Raw genomic sequence first — 19,330 nt, forward strand, 5'->3', positions numbered from 1 at the left:
GTTTCTGAACAGAAATTTTAATAGGGGGGGCTAATAATAATTATTTATTAATCTATTTTACAGACCTATTTTTTCGAAATTGTCGGCCGAGCGGCTACTGAAGAACGAAAAGATGATCATGATAATATGATTTCAGCATCTAAAGTTACCTGTATTAAACATGTCCCTGTGATAAATTGTGTACTGGCATTGAAACGGTAGTTTGGAGTTGAAGTGTAGTTGATTGGTACCAGCTGTGTAGATAATGGTTCCCTAGAAGACTTATACAAATAATTATCACTCCCCTATCATTGAGAAACTGGGAAATGTTGAAAAAATATTATTCACCTCATGAAAGAGAGTTGTTCATATTGTATTCATTGATTACTGAAGAATGAGAGGATAATTTACAATTTATTTGAATTTCGCTTAGCTTATATTCATCATAAAATGGATGATGGAAAGAATATGGAATTCTGTGTGATTCATCGTACATCGCATTTTTCCTGGACCATCTATTGACAATTAACAACCATGAAAACATTGATTTCATATTTGAAACACTGATTTAACCTATCTATTTTTTTAATTCAACACTTTACTAATAGATTATTACCAATTGATTGAGAAGAATATGTTTTCGGAATAATGAATGCTGCATGACAAAGCACATAGGAAGTCCGTATTGAGATGTGAATGAAAATATTGATTGTCAGATAAATTTTATGATTCACCAAATAAAGTTAAGTGTGACATGAGATACATTGACATTTTTGCGGTACGAAGTTCGCCGGGTAAGCTATTTATAAATAAAGCTTTATTATTAATAGTCAACGCTTTGAAAAAAGACAGACTCAATCACCAGGAATACTATAAATTCTATGAGGGACCATTAAGCCATTAATTTTCAGTAGTTCAATCACTACCATTATGGACACTGGATACATTATGGACAATCAATACGTATGAAATTTATTAGCCACAGAATAAAAAACTTTTGATTGCAGTGACCCCGACTACTACAATATGAATAACCATTTGGATCAAATATAAGGAGTTACACACATCTCTCATCAACTCGTACTTTTTATTCACAAAATATTAACAAAAAATAATATATAAGTTATATTGAATGAACTCACAGCTAGTACTCAAATTTGTCTTTTTCTGGCCGTGCTATAAATATAAATGTAGATATATGTTTGTAACTTGTTGTATATTAAGAAAGTTTTCTTGATACAAACGTCTTGCTTCAGTTCTATTACTGTGTCCCATCCCACACATTAAATGCACGTCAGCTAATTCGGAGTATGAATAATGTCTAAAATTACCTGCCGTTTTTTAAAAAGTTAACACTCAACACAATAAAGCAAAGTGAAATGGTTACAAATAACTGGTTAATAGATTAAACAAAAACACAGCGCGGTTACAGTAGGCCTAACTTACAGTTTGTTGTTTTGTTCAACAGTGAGCTAAAATATTTCTGACAATAATTTTCAGCTGATAATTTCTTTTAAATATTTTCTTATTTAAAACAAAATAAATCAGCTGTTTTGGAACAGCTGTTATTTAAATCCATGTTTTATTTGCAATCAGCTACAACCTATGAGTTATTAGTTCTCTTCTCATAAAGCAGCAAATTTTTGTCTTCACAGCTTACATAATTCTTTTCAGAATTAAATTCTCTACAATTTTTATTTCGAAAAATTATTTGTTTGCTGGTCATTAAAGAAAGTTATTGGGCATCAAACGTAGAAGTCTGTGTTTTTGTACTTAGATTTTTTGCATATTTTAACTTTTTTCTCAAAAACTACTCACACTACAGCTCCCAGACTAGTTTTATTCAGTTTTTCAGATATTTTTCCATATGAATCCACCATACGTTTTTTTTAAAAACTAGTCCCCAAACAATTCAGCATCGGTGTATTTCACCAGAGGAACTGAATTCCGAGCGAAATCTTTCACTCTCTATAGCTCGCTAATGAAGCTTTTATGGATATATGTTAATAAGAACTTTTTTTCTTATTTTCACCTCTACTATCACGTATTAAATTATTTTACCATAATTAAGAATCACCCTGTATTATGTAAAAATTGTTTTTGTCATAAAATTGATTCAGTTTATTGTCGTATATTATAACTAGCTGGAACCCGTGCTCCTCAAGGATCTATTTTTAAACTTGACGTAATGAAATTTTGAAGAATTGGAAATAGGCCTATAACCATCCTTAGTTAATTAAGAATCTATATGCAAAATTTCAAGTCAATTAGTCCAGTATTTCAGACGTGATGATGCGTCAAACATAATTTCCCTATCCCGTACTTGTATAAGCCAGTTCTTTACTTTATTAATTATAGATATATAGTTAACGACTGCAAGATATAGGACTGTGGAACAGAATAGTGGTGAAACTATGATAGCGCCAGAAGTGGCACAATAACAATAGTAGGTATAGTGCTACATGAACTTTTTGAAAGTGATTTGAAAAAAAAATGTTAAAACAACAGAACTGAAAGTTGTCAACCTCATCATTCTACCTCCATTTAGAGAGGCTATCATTTGAATGTAAATCTATATAGATAAAGATGAATGTATGTTTGTATGTTTGTTCCCTATAGACTTGAAAAATACTTGACATAACGGCATGTAACTTTGGGAATATGTTGTGTGAATATTGGGGATGATGGTTTCTGAACAGAAATTTTAATAGGGGGGCTAATAATAATTATTTATTAATCTATTTTACAGACCTATTTTTTCGAAATTGTCGGCCGAGCGGCTACTGAAGAACGAAAAGATGATCATGATAATATGATTTCAGCATCTAAAGTTACCTGTATTAAACATGTCCCTGTGATAAATTGTGTACTGGCATTGAAACGGTAGTTTGGAGTTGAAGTGTAGTTGATTGGTACCAGCTGTGTAGATAATGGTTCCCTAGAAGACTTATACAAATAATTATCACTCCCCTATCATTGAGAAACTGGGAAATGTTGAAAAAATATTATTCACCTCATGAAAGAGAGTTGTTCATATTGTATTCATTGATTACTGAAGAATGAGAGGATAATTTACAATTTATTTGAATTTCGCTTAGCTTATATTCATCATAAAATGGATGATGGAAAGAATATGGAATTCTGTGTGATTCATCGTACATCGCATTTTTCCTGGACCATCTATTGACAATCAACAACCATGAAAACATTGATTTCATATTTGAAACACTGATTTAACCTATCTATTTTTTTAATTCAACACTTTACTAATAGATTATTACCAATTGATTGAGAAGAATATGTTTTCGGAATAATGAATGCTGCATGACAAAGCACATAGGAAGTCCGTATTGAGATGTGAATGAAAATATTGATTGTCAGATAAATTTCATGATTCACCAAATAAAGTTAAGTGTGACATGAGATACATTGACATTTTTGCGGTACGAAGTTCGCCGGGTAAGCTATTTATAAATAAAGCTTTATTATTAATAGTCAACGCTTTGAAAAAAGACAGACTCAATCACCAGGAATACTATAAATTCTATGAGGGACCATTAAGCCATTAATTTTCAGTAGTTCAATCACTACCATTATGGACACTGGATACATTATGGACAATCAATACGTATGAAATTTATTAGCCACAGAATAAAAAACTTTTGATTGCAGTGACCCCGACTACTACAATATGAATAACCATTTGGATCAAATATAAGGAGTTACACACATCTCTCATCAACTCGTACTTTTTATTCACAAAATATTAACAAAAAATAATATATAAGTTATATTGAATGAACTCACAGCTAGTACTCAAATTTGTCTTTTTCTGGCCGTGCTATAAATATAAATGTAGATATATGTTTGTAACTTGTTGTATATTAAGAAAGTTTTCAATGTGATTTTTGATAGCAATAAAATTTGAATTTGAAAAAATAATTATCAACAAACTCCTAACCAAAGAAAATCTATGTGCTCTTTTCCAATCGGAATGTATATGACTCTATACAGCTGATAGAAGGCGCAATCCGAACTGCGTGGCCAAGCATACAACAATGAAACACACACGTGGCAAGTTCGCACTTTTGATCAATGAAAAATCAATTCCATCAGCTGATTGACAAAATTATTTTAAGCTTTCCAATGATTACAACATATGTTAGAATATCATGTGTCAATTATCTCAGTTCCATATGGCGTTCACTTTACCATGCTCATAACCTTACTTAATAGGATCCTTTTTCATCCTTTGTAACCCTTAGAGGCAAAATATCTCAAAATCCGTTCTTAGTGCACGTTTAGCATGTTTGAAGAATATTTTTTGTGCAAAGTTGTAAGTCTGTAGGCCAATTAGTTTGAGCTGTAGTGTGATTTTACATAAACATTTTCGAAAAATGCCCTCTGCTGAACCCCCCTCCTGTGCTCCTGATCAGAATTTTTCTGCATAGATCTAATTTTTTTCGTAGCTGAACAAAAAAGTTCCTTATGACTTTACTGTGAAATGAACGGTTAAAAAGCACAAAATTTTGGGGGGGCCAACTCCCTCAGGGGGGCAAATTTCTGAAAATCCCTTCTTAGTGGATGTTTTGAGGCTACCATAAACAATTGTGCAAAAGTTTTCAGGCTCAGTAGTTTGGGATGTGGTGTGATTTCAGTCTGTCGGGGCTTAGCCTTTTATAGATATAAGAAGAAGAAAAGAAGAGAAAGAAAGAAAGAAGAAGAATAATTATGTAATTTTATCTTTTATACTTGTACCAGGGTTTTTGAGTAATTCTCCCACTTTAATATTAGCAATTATTTTACATTTAAATTTTGCAGGCTCTAGAAGCTGCTTCAAATTGGGACAGTGAAGATAGAATAGCAGCTATGAGCTGCCTTGCCAGGTATTCTGATCTTGAATATCAGGCTGTTTCTAAGTACACAAAATCCATAGAGTTTCAGAAGAGGATAGAAAAAGCTCGAAAAGCCGAGATAGATGCTAATCAATTGATATCTGTTGCCAAGAGAGCTTCGATCCTTCTGAAAAATCAAAGTATTTTCGATGAAACTGAAATAGCTACAATAAAAAAGAATCAAGAGGAGAATCTTTTCTACTCGATTGAGTAAGTGTTAATTTCAATTTATGCAAATGTTTACATATATACAATTCGCAATATTTGTCAGCATTTGTATCTGTAATGCAATTTGATTATTTGATTCCGAATCAGATAATTCATGGTACATTTATAGTTGTAAATTATTCTGAATCAACGTAAGTGTTTTATTATATTGTGTTTTTAAATATTCAATTGTTGACTATGCTTATTGCTTTTTTGTGAAATTTTAGAGCAAAACATTATTGATTCTTCTATCGCATTCCCCTTGATAATCGATTAGTAGAGTATTTAATTTGTCAATAACATTAATTAGTTTTACTATTCATTGTTATTCCAATTGAAAATTCCTGTACTTAATTTTTTATCGTTCTTAGTATTTGTCATTAGTATTACTCTTCATTCAATTATTTTTGTCAACAGCACTTGAAACAAATTGTACGACAAAATAGTTATTTGTGCAACTAGTGCGCAAAGTGACAGTTTGCTGCACTGAAAGAAAAGGCGAGGGCGGAATGGCTTCTTGAGTGCAGCAGAGGAACTTTGCGCATGTATTTCAAATTTAATTTTTCCTACAGTTACCATTGAATATGAGAAGTGGTTGATTGAATGATTATGGGTAGAATGATGGCTGAAATCCATCAAATGTTTGTGTGTGTGTGATGCTGTTATTAATAGCAACTTTAATTCATTTAAAAATTAATAATCCAATTGAAGTTGAAAATTCTCAGCTAAAGTTCTCATTTTTATTCATTCAAGAATCAGAAAAAATACAGATGGAACAAAAACTTCACATTCAAAATACACGCCTACAGCTTGTTGGCTGAACCGAGATGCAAGATGGCTGAACACAACAAGATGGCTGAACCGACAAGCGCGCGACCTAGCGGGAAGAATCGTACCTAAGTTTGTTTCATCCAGCTAAAAATTACTGAAACACGATTCAGAAATTTAGACTTTTGCTCAAATTAACGAGAAAAATGCTCAAAGTAAACTGAAAAATATTTATAAAAATAACATAGACAACAGAGAATATTTATTGTAGTATTGTTATGTTTTTTATTATTTTTATTTATATGAATATCGAACGGTAATCATTTAACCTCAAAATTCGAATATTATAATGTATATTTGCTACTTTTCTCATTTCTTGGAGTTGAAATAATAATTATCAATAGAAAAGAACTATTATTTATTATTTAATGATGAGAATTCGTAAATGATGATTATTTAATTATGATTTAGATGAACATTATTCTTGTTTTGGATTTCTAGATTGGGATTTTATCATAAATGTAGGGTAGCCATTGAAATGATTCTTATCTAAATCTAACCACAGTCAATTTTACCAACTTGATTTTTGTTTTTGTGCACTAATCCTCCATATAACCCACCAACTATTTTGTGTTGCCATGTTGCAAATCTGGAGTGCAGAAAATTTTTTCCCGCACTAGAGCGGAAAAGTGAATCTTTGCGTTCTGTAATCAGTGCAGGAATCGTCACTTTTCAAGGTAACTGTAGGAAAAGTTAATTTTTTTATTTATACAATATGACAATTTCCACTGAGTCTAAGAAGACCCATAGTGGTACGAAACAAAATAGCACTGTACATGAATGAACTATACGGTAAGTATTAATGTAAAACTAAAAGTATAATAGATGAGCACAGTAAAAATTAATATAAATTACTACAAAAACAAGATAGAAATAGAAAAATGAGAAGGAAAAAAAAGTCATGCAGTTAATTTGCATTTTTTTTTCTTGTCAACCAGCATGTTTATTTTCAAATGTTTGCCTACTATACAATCATATAGTTCGAAGCAAATCCAATTGTTGCTTTTTTAAAGTAATTAATCGATTGATGTTGATTATTATAATTTTATTAATCCAACAAAAAATAGAATAACCATCATTATCATAACGATAGGCTAAAGACTATCGTAAGTTAGAAAACTGACATGAAAATAGTTGAAGGAAATTAATGAACGCTACCACAATCTCTCATGGCTCCTCCTTTTTTATATTATTTTATAGTGAAACTTTTTTTGATGATTTATTATTCCAGGTTTTATTGCAAATGTCTACTAGTGGGAGAAGCTGAAGATCATAGAATGTTCAGAGTCATCTCATTATGGTTGGAGAACAAAAATAACGATAGGTTAACCGAAATCATGGACCAGTTCATCACAAAAATCGCTCTCTACAAGCTTCTGTCTGTTCTTCCGCAATTGGCAGCTCATATCACCGTCCACAACAATAAGTTCTCTAAAATGCTTCTCAATCTCTTTGGTGAGTAGTTCATACATTTATATTAGTTGCTGTACTCATTTTAGATGTATGTGGATCTTTATAAGTTTTACTCACTCTTGAACTCTTGAAAGTACTATATATATTTTCTATGTAGTCGTAAAAGTAATATTGTGGTAGATATAACTTTTTCGATTTGAGCTTAATTATCCAAAAACAAATGAAAAAAATCAATCGTTTATCAATTTTTTCCACTAACCCCCTAAAATTATTGAAAATATTTTCTAGGTGATGTAGTTCCCATTTTGAAGATTGGTAATAAAGTACAGGAAAGTTTGAGCATTGAGCTTGAATACCAAGAAAGATTCATATAAAAAACAAGCTTGAGCTTTTCGATTCTGAGCCTTTTCGTATGTTTCTGCATAAAAACAGCTTCATCATCATTACATTTCAGATGCGGTATATGCAAGATATATCTAATTCATTATACAATTTAATTGAGAAGGTATAACTTTAATAATGTATATAATTATATTTATGATTTGACCATTAATTGATTTTGTTGATAACTTCTTTGTCGAATTCTTCTTTTATTTTCAGAGAGATGTGCAATTGAACATCCTCACCATGTTATTCCTTTGATACTATCTTTGGAAAACTCTTACTCCGGTACAAAAGAAGCTGAAGATCCTAACAGGAAGAATGAGGTAGATCCACTATTAAATAATTAAATAACCATTGATATCAGTTTCAATATGCATATCTAACTATCATTCGAATTAGGCATCACTCCTGTGATTTTCAAATTAAAATACATCCCTGCTTTAATCATTGAATTGATCACCAATTAAACATTATTATTTAACTTTAAAGAACTTATCTATAACATATATTACTATAGAAACATAGCTTTATAATTTCAACGATTATACATTTCTTTTTAACAGCTCAATTTCAGTTACATGAATAATTTGACAATAGATTTGATTGAGGATCCTATTTGAATTAAAAAATCTACTTTCTTGTGGCTTAAATTTTGGTCCGCCTTATTGAATCAAACTTCTTTTTTTAATGGGAAGGTGGTCATGTGTTACATGATTTCTATACAGAATTTAAAAGAGAAAATTAATGGCGATAAACATCGATATCTCAAACCGTTTCAACGATAATCGTATTTAATGAATGAGTGTATTAAAAAATCTCACAGATCATACTTAACTGTGCAAAGTGTTGACGATATTAGTAAATGTTACCGTACGTGTTTACTGTCACTTAAAATACTGAAATTTGAAAGTTTTTTAGAGTTTTCAATGTACCGGTAAACCGGGGTGACTTTGTCACAATATTGGGTTGTTAAAATTGTAAATAGCATGAAATTAATACTTAAGTTGATTCAAATCTCTTGCAATATTTGTTATTGTATTCTGAAATATTCAAAGAGTATTATAAAAAGTTAATATTTTTCTTCACTTTAATGAGGATATTTTTTTGAAAAGAAGAGACAATGTCAACCAGGGGTTGGGGTGACTGTCTCACTTTGATAAATATATGGAAAAATGTTAATTTTCAAGAGTTAGGCAAAGTGAAACCAACTGTTAACCGTTAAATGAATAATGACATTAAAAACACATAAAATCCACTTCAAAAAATTACATATTATTTATTGAGAAATATTGCAGTTTCTGCTGCCTAAAGATATTTTGTATCGTCGAGGCATGTTAGCTCCAGCTGCAGAATCAGCAAAAAATGAATGCTGAGTCCGTATTAATTTCAAACAAGGTGGATATTTTGTTTTATTAAGTAGAATACATTGGGTTTGCAGATAGTTTGGGTTTTATATCAATAATTCAACTAATATAAATATCGAGATTTGACAAGATATCGATTGTTGAACCTCGATAATGATCAGGGTTACGGCTATCAATGTTGAACATCGATTTCGGATAACAGAGATTAGAGATAAACTGATTTGAATATTTTTCAGCGAGGTGGGACAAAGTCACCCCGGTCGACGGTACTCATTTATTTTATTTTCGTTCTAACTTGCCCGGTGAACTTCGTATCGCCAAAAAGTCAATGTATCTCATGTCACACTAACCGTAGTCTAACGAACCGGGCATAATAATGTAAGAATCAGTACCATTTTTTATTTTGTATATATATTTTTTGTTCTTATACGGTACTTGTATATGTGCATTCAAATTCACTTATTCATATCTTCACATACAAATCACTTGGCAGAAATTAAGGCAAACTTCTAGTCAGTGAGCTACCCCTGTTATATTAGTAATTATTGAAGTTATTGACTTACATTTTTTTGGAAAGAGGAGGAAAAAATAAAGCGCGCTAGCCTATTTCGATACAATTGAATTCAATTTAAATATTAGATATAGCTGTTTCAAAACCAACCTTTAGTAACGGCGACTTTCAATAATATCAATTCCTATTCTATCACTTTATAAACTTTCAAATACTATTAATACATCAAAACTGTATATTTCATGCAATATTAAACACACATACAGACATTTATTTTGATATTATATAGATTAAATTCTCTACTTTCATGAAGATATTAATTTTCTCTGTAGATTTTGCTTGTTGATGGACTTTTTCTTCACACATTGAATGTCTCTAAAATCAATAACACCTTCATTACTCATTTTTCATAGCATGTGTATCAACTTTTCCGCAGGTCAAACAAAGAACATATGGGAAACAGCTTCTAATAGAAGTCCAACCTAAAATATTGAAAGATGAAACTTTAATAGGAACATTATGATTTCACACATGATGATTAATAAAATTAGTAAAGTAGAAAACTTGGAGCGAAAAAAGTTGACTGTGACGGGATTTGAACCTGCAACCTACAGCATCAGATTCAGAAGCCCTATACACTCGGCTATTCAGGCTTGAAAAAGTGGGCTAATTTTTTGTGATCTAGAAACATTATCATCTTCCCGTTCTTCGGTAGCCGATCCGGCAAATTCGTAAACATGGGTCTGTGAAATGTATTAATAATTAAGAAATATTAGCTCCCTAATTGAAATTTCTGGTCAGAAACCATCCCCAATATAACACAACATATCCCCAAAGTCTCATGCCGTTCTGTCAAGTAGTTTTTAAGTCTATAGGGAACAAAAAAACTAACAAACAAACAAACAAACTAACACACAAACAGACATTCATTTTTATATATATAGATGATTGGCCGAACGTAGTGAGGTCTATGTTTTAACTCGGATTTTCTTTTGTCTGTCTGTATGTAACGCGATTACGGCCAAACGCGCTGATAGATTTCGATGAGATTTGGCAGGAATATTCCGTTTTCAACTGCGCGTCGATGTATACAAACAATGTTCTTTGAAATGTTGCATTTTAAAGATAATATGAAAAGAAAAGGAACTCCTCCATACTCTGATATCACAATATATATCATCTACTTTGAAGATAGGATTAATCAGAAATATTCATAATCAATCAGCTGACAAGTGGATTATTCATTGCATGCATCACACAGATGACTGGCCGTGTCTATTTCTATAAGGTAGGGTTTCAATATTTTTTAGGGTGCTTGCCTATCAGTATCAATATTCTCTCATTTGAAAAACAAATTTAATAGGTGATTGAAACAAAATAAAAAATGATTAAATTTACTAAATAATGCTGAAGAAATTATAATATTCTTGATTGAAAAAAATAATTTCAAAATAGTTGAGAAATATTTTTATCAGATGGAAAGATTATCACGTGAACTGAGTTTATTAACATAAGTGGGTTTTTGATTTTGGAGAAAACAAATAAAAGTTTTTAAGAGTAAATTATGATTCAACTGAATCAACTAGAACAGGTGACATCAGATACTTGTGGATGAGGAAACTGCGTGAGGTCTACTGTTCACAGAACTACTAGTTTAATAGTATTTTTAAAAGTGAATACCTTTCAAACGATTTGGGATATTGTTGTGCGGTTTTCGCCATTCATTTTTATCTCGAAATTCTCTGTATGGAAATCATGTATCACATGACAACCTTCCCTTTGAAAAAAAAATATTGTGACGTTTTCAACAGGGTTCCTTCAGGATTTATTTGAGTGAAACTACAAATGAGAATATACTGAAATTTATTGAAACGATTTTCACTAATACTTGATGGCACAGACTAAACTAAACAGTTGAAAATACACAGATAACAATGTTGTTTGTTAAACTCAAATTTGATTAAAGACTTACTATGAAATTCAATTATCACTTACTACAGTACAATCAGCTAATAGTCAATCAACAATCCATTAATTCACAGTAAACATTAACTTACACTTTAACAAAACAAACGTTATTCTTACTCTTACTCACAAGATTAGCAAACACTGACTTCACTGATGAACAGACTTTTTAACTTCACCGAACTCAAATACTACAAAAACAGAGTTCACTTGATCAAAACACTACACGTTCACTGTCCCTTCACTCGCTGCTCGTATCCGTTCACTGTCAACTCAATACTCAACACTGACTCTCATGTCCAAGTTATCTCTCTTTAATAACAGCTGCGAATTTTCTAGACTATTCCAAAGACGTTCCCTTGTTTACCACCTGTCAATCAAGTTCCAAAGAATGTTCTTGAATTTTCCAGAAGTCCCAAACCTTCTACTGGTGAATAGGTGAGAGTGAGATGGAGTGAGAGGAACAGAGAGGGGAAGTGGCTGGCCGCATTCAGCTGGAGACAATGTGACTCCTGTCCCTTTGTTCCATCTTCTCGAACTTTCGCCCATTCCCCTGCCCTGCACTTTCCGTCCCTGAGCCTATTTGTCACAATATTGAATTAAAAATGGCGGATCCAAAATAGCAGACCATCATAAATTTTAAGCCACAGAAAAGTAGTCTTCCAATGCAAATATGATCCCCAAAGCAACCTATAGTAAAATTATCCTTGTAACAAGAATATTGAGCAGTTTCCATAACTTTCACCAATTATATAAACTAAGCATAGTAAGATTTGCGGAAAGCGAATAGTTTATCATCGAAGTATTGATTCAAGTGGATAGAAAATGGTTAAAAAAATGTTTGTTGCTTTATAATTAGTTGAGAAGTTTAAGCGAAGTTTGTAATTTTTGTGGAGTAGTATTTCTTGTTGAATATCATTAGGAGTAATTGCTTTAGTTTAAATTTATTATTATTATTTTTTTCAGCCAAGAGTAGCAGCAGCTAGAATTATTCTGAAACGAATTTTGGAAAATTCATCCACCAATGAAATAGTGACAGGCATGAAGAAACTATCCAATGCTTATATCCAGCTTGCATACATCCAACACGAAAAAAAGAAATTGGGAAGTGAGTTATAACCATTATTATGATTTAGCAACTAACCATTACCTTCCATATATGCATATTGCAAACATATTTTTACTTCTCATTAAGGTCACAAATAAAACCTACCTTTCTTATTAATTCAACCTATTATCATATTAGAAAAAATGCCCATTAACTTTATAAATTTCAATTTTCAGAAGTAGTCCTTGAGTTAACTACCTTTCTTATAATTCAACCTATTATCATATTTTAAAAAATACCCATTAATCTTTTTAGATTAGATTGCTATGTATAAAAATTATTCATGAACGTGAATTTTACGAATAACGCAGTCTCATATTTTCATTTCATTCAACTCAATCTCAATTTTCCAATGATAGTCTTGTTGAATTTATAATTTTTACTTTCCTTGCCCTATTACCATAGGTAAGGAAAGTATTGCTTTCCGAAAAAATTAAGGTACCCAAATTTCTATACGTTTCAAGGTCCCCTGAGTCCAAAAAATGGTTTTTGGGTATTGGTCTGTGTGTGTGTGTGTGTGTGTGTGTCTGTGTACACGATAACTCATCTCCCATTCAACGGAATGACTTGAAATTTGGAACTTAAGGTCCTTACAATATAAGGATCTGACACGAACAATTTCATTCAAGATGGCGGCAAAAATGTTGTCAAATACAGGGTTTTTTGCGATTTTCTCGAAAATGGCTCCAACGATTTTGATCAAATTCATACCTAAAATAGTCATTGATAAGCTCTATCAACTGCCAAAAGTCCCATATCTGTAAAAATTTCAGGAGCTCCGCCCCATCTTCGCAAAGTTTGATTTTAGATTCCCAATTATCAGGCTTCAAATACAATTTAAACAAAAAAATTCGAGTGGAAAAGATTGAGCATGAAAATCTCTACAATTAATGTTCAGTAACATTTTCACCTAAAATTGAAAATAAGCACGAAATTCGAGAAAATGTTATTATTTCAATTACAAACTGTTGATTCTATTAAATGATTCACTATGAAGAGATAGCAGACCTCGTATGTCTCCAGCGTTATTGTCCTGTCACCAGCTGGCTCAGATCGTAGAATAGTAGACTTGATATCCGCGTGAACACTAGCGTCAGGTGATCAATTTTCATAACGGCAAGGAAAGTTGTGTGAGTGCGCCACACCAGATTTTTATTTTCTTCAATGTTGTTTTCCATCACAAACTGCTTACTTTTAAATCACTTTAATCACTATATTTAATGTAGTTTCAAGGTAATCAAGGTTGAAATCGTCAACTCTGTTAAGAATTAATTTAAATACAAATAACTGTAAAAGGTAATATTTATTTCTTTCAAATGTATTTAGTGATTGAAATTATGCTTTGATGATATAGGCCCTACGTAAAAACATTATTATTTTCAGAATTCAAAATTGCCCAAAGCGCTCCTATAATGCAGTGCAAGAACTTAACAAAAGTACTGATGACTTCAATGACCATACCTTATAATAAAAATGGAAAATATGACAATATAGTCGGTAAGCAACATTCACATATTGATTCAAAATATCATATTCTATTATTCAGTAGGTCTACAATATTTTGTATTTTGCCTTTCTTGCTAGAATTTCATATCTTTTCATGACTCGGGTTTTAAAAAATAAATTTGAGCACATAGAGAGTGTACGGTGGAAGGTTATTAGTCATAGAATAAAAAAGTACAATTGGAATCATGAACTTCCACATTGAGCTATTTTTACTATAGTGAGATCCACGTTATAATGACAGTGGATTAAGATGGAAGAACAGCGTTGCCGATTCTCTGCCTTGCTTAATTATCTTTCTTCATTGTCAAAAACAGATTTGGCATCGTTGCGGAGCAAGAAAAGGATAGTACTACCTGCTTTGTCGAATGATAGACAAGGATAGCAACACCAAAGTTGATCAAATACTGTCATTATAACGTGGACCTCACTATAGAATGTTATACAAGAAAAACTCTTTATCAAGCTATTTCCAGTCTACTGGGATTATGTAATATTGTTAACTAGAGGATACCCAACTATCTCCTCATGTTTTACTTTACTATTGCACCGACATTTTCTTGACTTGAACAAATTCTATTCACTTTGGAGTGAAATTTTTTTATGTGAACTTAACCATACTTTGGACATTTTATTAGACTAAAGTTGGGAATTGAAGAAGTTTTGGGCTACTGCCTGTTTTTCATAAACCCAATCAATCCTATTATTTTGTTCTAGTATTGTGTGCAGTCTCCATGCATGTGACATGTGACTGGTACGTTTTGGCTGGTGCTCCACTAGCGTTTTGTGCTTGGTGAATTTTTTCAACCTTTATTGCTTTCTAATGAGACCGGCTTCCATTTTTAGGAATCTACAAATTCAAAGATTCTTATGAATTTGTCGGCGGAGTTAATGCGCCGAAAAAGTTGGAATGTACAGGAACTGATGGCATTGAAAGGAAACAACTTGTCAAGGTACAGTAACGTCCATTAGTCGGTCCTTTTTAATTTCAATATTTTGTATTATGATCAAAGCTTGAAAAATGCGTCAGGACTGTATTTTTATGGGCTATTGGAGGGTTTTTCCGGTACAACATATCTGATATTATTATCAAATTTATTAGTATCATGTAAAAAAATGCTACCTAAATACAAATAATATAATCGAAAATTGTGGAAAATTATGTAAAACAGGAATGAAAATCTTCTAAATCAATTATTTCTGGTACATCTTGTTGTAATTTTGCTCTGGTACAAAATTAGAATCGAACGGTTCAGAATATAGTCCAGGCAATGAAGATTAAGATCAAAAAAGGCTAAAGAAGGAAAAGTTTGAAAGACAAATTTTGACCTACCAGTTCTGTAAAGGGTAGTAAAGGAGGTAAACATATCAAAAGTCTCCACCCCTACCTCATTTGAGGTGGGGGTGGTTCAAAGGTACAATTTTTTGGTTTCTCCGCCAAGTTGACAAAGTAGCAAATTTGAAAAACTCACCATCCCTTTAGCACATGAGGTGACTGAGATGACCAACAAAGCTGTAATGTCGAAAATTATGTTGAAAACTTGTCCTTTTATCCTTGACTGGACTAGAATAGTTAATTTGTGGAAGTGTTTTGTTGATTTATTTTCATTCTGACCACAATTATTCTTCTCTTTTCAGCTCGATGATGAAATTCGCCAAGATGCAGTGATGCAGCAAGTTTTCTCCATTGTTAATTCTCTTCTTCAAAAGAAGAAACAAACCAGACAGCGAAAACTCTACATAAAAACTTACAAGGTTATTCAGTTTGCTATTCTTATGTTATTCATTTAAATAATTGGAATGCAGGCAATGATACAATAGGTCACCCAGTCTTGGAAGATGGAAAGTTTGACATTCAAAGACAATACGCATCTTCATTCGCAAATTTAATCTATATTTTTATAAAAGTATGGTTAATTTCCCCAATCCAACGGTTTCATTAATATTGTTTAAATTGATGTATACTTCTTTAATGTTCAAATAGTAATTTTGAGTGTTGTTCTAATCATTTATAGAAGATGCACATATTCCAGATTCGTTCACAAGTAATAATAAGTTATCATTGAGAGATAGTTCAATTATTCAGTAGTTATTCATGTGTTCAGTTGCCTATTGTCTATTTCAAACTACTTTCTTTCATGACAAGGGCTTCTCCTATTAATAGTTATTCGTATATCTAGAGTGAAAAGTACTGTTTTTCTCCCTGAGGGAAAAGTTTGGTCCTGATTGAATTCAGTTGGCTCAATGACAGACAACTCTATTATGTTTCTCATCTGAGCTTCGACCTCCCAACCTATTTTGAATGTAAGTTTTTAAAATAGAGATGCTTCCCATCTTATTTAAATGGAGCTACTTTTAGTCTCTAGGGAGTTTTTTTTTTATTTTTAGTGCGAAAAGAGTGAATAGTGACACTTTATCTTTATGTTCCAGGGAGTAAAGTAAGTACTTTAAACAGTGAGTGGAAGAAATAGTTATTTGTATATCTGGAGTGAAAAGTACTGTTTTTCTCCCTGAGGGAAAAGTTTGAAGCCCGAGGCGAAGCCGAGGAACAATTTTCCTGAGGGAGAAAAAACATTTTTCTCTCGTGATATACACAACATTTTTCCTCCACCTAAATTTTTATGAAAACTGCAAATAATAGTTATTTGTATATCTAGAGTGAAAAGTATGACTTTTTCTCCCAGTGGGAAAAGTTTGAAGCCTGAGGCGAAGCCGAGGGCAGCAATTTTCCTGAGGGAGAAAAAGTATTTTTCGCTTGTGATGTACACAACATTTTTCCTCCATCTACATTTTTTTATAGAAACTGCAAATAAAATCATTCTAATAACTCACGTATTGGTGACAATGATTCCTAACAACATAACCTAAATCTAAAACCTAAAAACCGGTCGTCTGATTGGCACTGCCGATTGCGCTATCTATCGGCAAAAGTTGTAACAATTATATCAGCTGAGCAGCTACCATAATGGCTGACTCCAGATCACGTGGTTCAGATTTGAATTGCAGATCAAAAATATTTGTTGGCTGGTATTTTGAATAGAATAAAATATTTTAAAAATTGTATAAATTTTTATCGTCTACTAATATTAAGAATATAATAATTATCATACAAACATATATTTCATGAGTTAATCAAATTTCTGGTTGTGGTATTGAATTCAGTTGACTCAATGACAGACACCTCTATTATGCTTTCTCATCTGATCTTAGACCTTCTAACCTATTACAATGTAAGTTTGAAAATAGAGATGCTCCCCATGTTATTTAAATGGAGTCACTTTTACTCCCTAGGGAGTTTTTCTGTTTTTTACTACCGAGAGCGAAAAAGTGACACTTTAGTATTAGCATAGAGAAACAATAGCGTAAGTAGATATCCCATGGTATAGGGCGTTTATGTCGCAACTTTTACTGTTATCCCAAGCCGATAGTTCACGTAGTTCTTTCCTATGCAACTGTGTGACGCTGGTAGTCTCTCAAATTATGCCGTTCCTACACTCTCACCCCAACAAAACAGTAAAAATCGACAATAATCGACAGTAATCGGCTTGAGATAACAGTAAAAGTTGCGACATAAATTCCCTATACCATGGGATATCTACTTACGCTATCGTTTCTCTATGGTATTAGGTTTCAGGGAGTAAAGTAAGTACTTTAGACAGTAGGTGGAGGAAAAATAATTTTTAAAAACGTACGTGACCAAACAATGTGTTACAACATAATATAAAAAGTAAACAGCTGGGCTGGCTTGTAATCACAGTTCACCGCCGACAGCGCTGAGCGCTAACTGACGGCAAAAGTTGTAACAGCAATGGCCGCCACAACTACAACTATGATGGAGTTCCGGTTTCAAATTTGATTAGTTAATGAGGAATATTCGTTGGCTGGTATTTTGAATAACATGGAATATAAAAAATATTTATACATTTCTTATTCAGTATAGTGATATGAAGTTTGTAATAATTTTAGCATACAAACATAAATTTATTTATTTATAGAAGGATATTTATATATTTTTGTTTTGTAAAATTGTATTGACAATAAAGAAGTTTCAAATCAATCAATCAATCAAAATCAATGGTTGAGTTCAAAGCCACTGATCGGTGAGTGAACGATGAGATCGGTGAGTGAACGTGGCTCTGAACGAAGTACTGTTTTGTAGTTGAACGATGCATAGACTCACACGCAGCGCTAGATTATTTGGAATTGAAATCGGCCATTAAGGGGACAGCCTAGAAGATTATTACATACTAAAGATCTTGAAGATTTATGTGATCTATAATATTACAAAAAAATATATATTATATAATATCTCGCGCTAAAATACCTCAATGGAACCTTTAATTTCAAGTAAGAGCTAGCATTGGGAAGGCATAGGTATTGTGCGTTTATATCTCTTCAAGGTCTTTGGTCTAACTGATAAGAAAAAAAATACGTCATATCCGGTTCGTTCACTGATCAGTTAATCGTATCACCGTACCACCGATGGAAAAGAACGTAAATAGAGTAGCTGAACGTAAACAGACATGGCTGAATACGAGGTTGTTTACAAATAATGGGCTCCATTATAATGTATTTGGGAGTAGAGAAATGCATGATTACATAAATTCAATAACATTTAAAATATTTTACAAAGCATTTAAAACTACTCCAATCACCAGATGGTTTTCCATTTTAATTGATTACAATGAAATAGGTTAAGTTCTAGTTTTGTTTACAAAATATGATCAACAGGGGAAACATCTGTCAGTCATGACTCATGAGCAACCGTTCAGCCACAGAATACACACAAAATGGAAGGTATCAATCTAACCAAGATTTGAGTGCACCAGACCACAACACATGACTGCATCATCTTGTTAGAAATTAAAACCACTGCTGTATTACAATGCTACAATTTCTTTCAAGATGGCGGATTATGGCGTCAGGATACTAGCCGACTTTCCATTCTGTGGTTCATCTGTGATCACTAATCTGTAATCTGGTTTTTTACTGAACGTAAAAAAAACGATGGAATTGATCAGTGGCTTTGAACTCAACCAATGGTATATATATATTTTCATACATTGATCAAATATCTGGTTAAACAAAAATAATTTGTTTTTATCTATTATATAATAAATGGCAACATTTACACTGAAAATGAACATTATTTTAAAGAATAAGTCACCTATTG

General features: G+C 32.2%; 1 protein-coding gene across 2 annotated transcripts in view; it reads left to right on the forward strand.

Annotated features, from left to right (window-relative positions):
* The window catches only part of LOC111051994 (serine-protein kinase ATM), a 145,503-nt gene that overhangs the window by 111,071 nt on the left and 15,102 nt on the right, over positions 1-19,330 (forward strand). For both annotated transcript variants that reach the window (XM_039435297.1, XM_039435301.1), the window contains exons 43-49: positions 4,801-5,084; positions 7,141-7,364; positions 7,923-8,029; positions 12,513-12,654; positions 14,038-14,151; positions 15,004-15,110; positions 15,796-15,912. In XM_039435297.1, the coding sequence (XP_039291231.1) occupies positions 4,801-5,084; positions 7,141-7,364; positions 7,923-8,029; positions 12,513-12,654; positions 14,038-14,151; positions 15,004-15,110; positions 15,796-15,912 (1,095 nt within the window). The remainder of the gene's footprint in view (positions 1-4,800; positions 5,085-7,140; positions 7,365-7,922; positions 8,030-12,512; positions 12,655-14,037; positions 14,152-15,003; positions 15,111-15,795; positions 15,913-19,330) is intronic.

The sequence above is a fragment of the Nilaparvata lugens genome, chromosome 1, assembly GCF_014356525.2.
Source record: "Nilaparvata lugens isolate BPH chromosome 1, ASM1435652v1, whole genome shotgun sequence".
Classification (NCBI taxonomy): domain Eukaryota; kingdom Metazoa; phylum Arthropoda; class Insecta; order Hemiptera; family Delphacidae; genus Nilaparvata; species Nilaparvata lugens.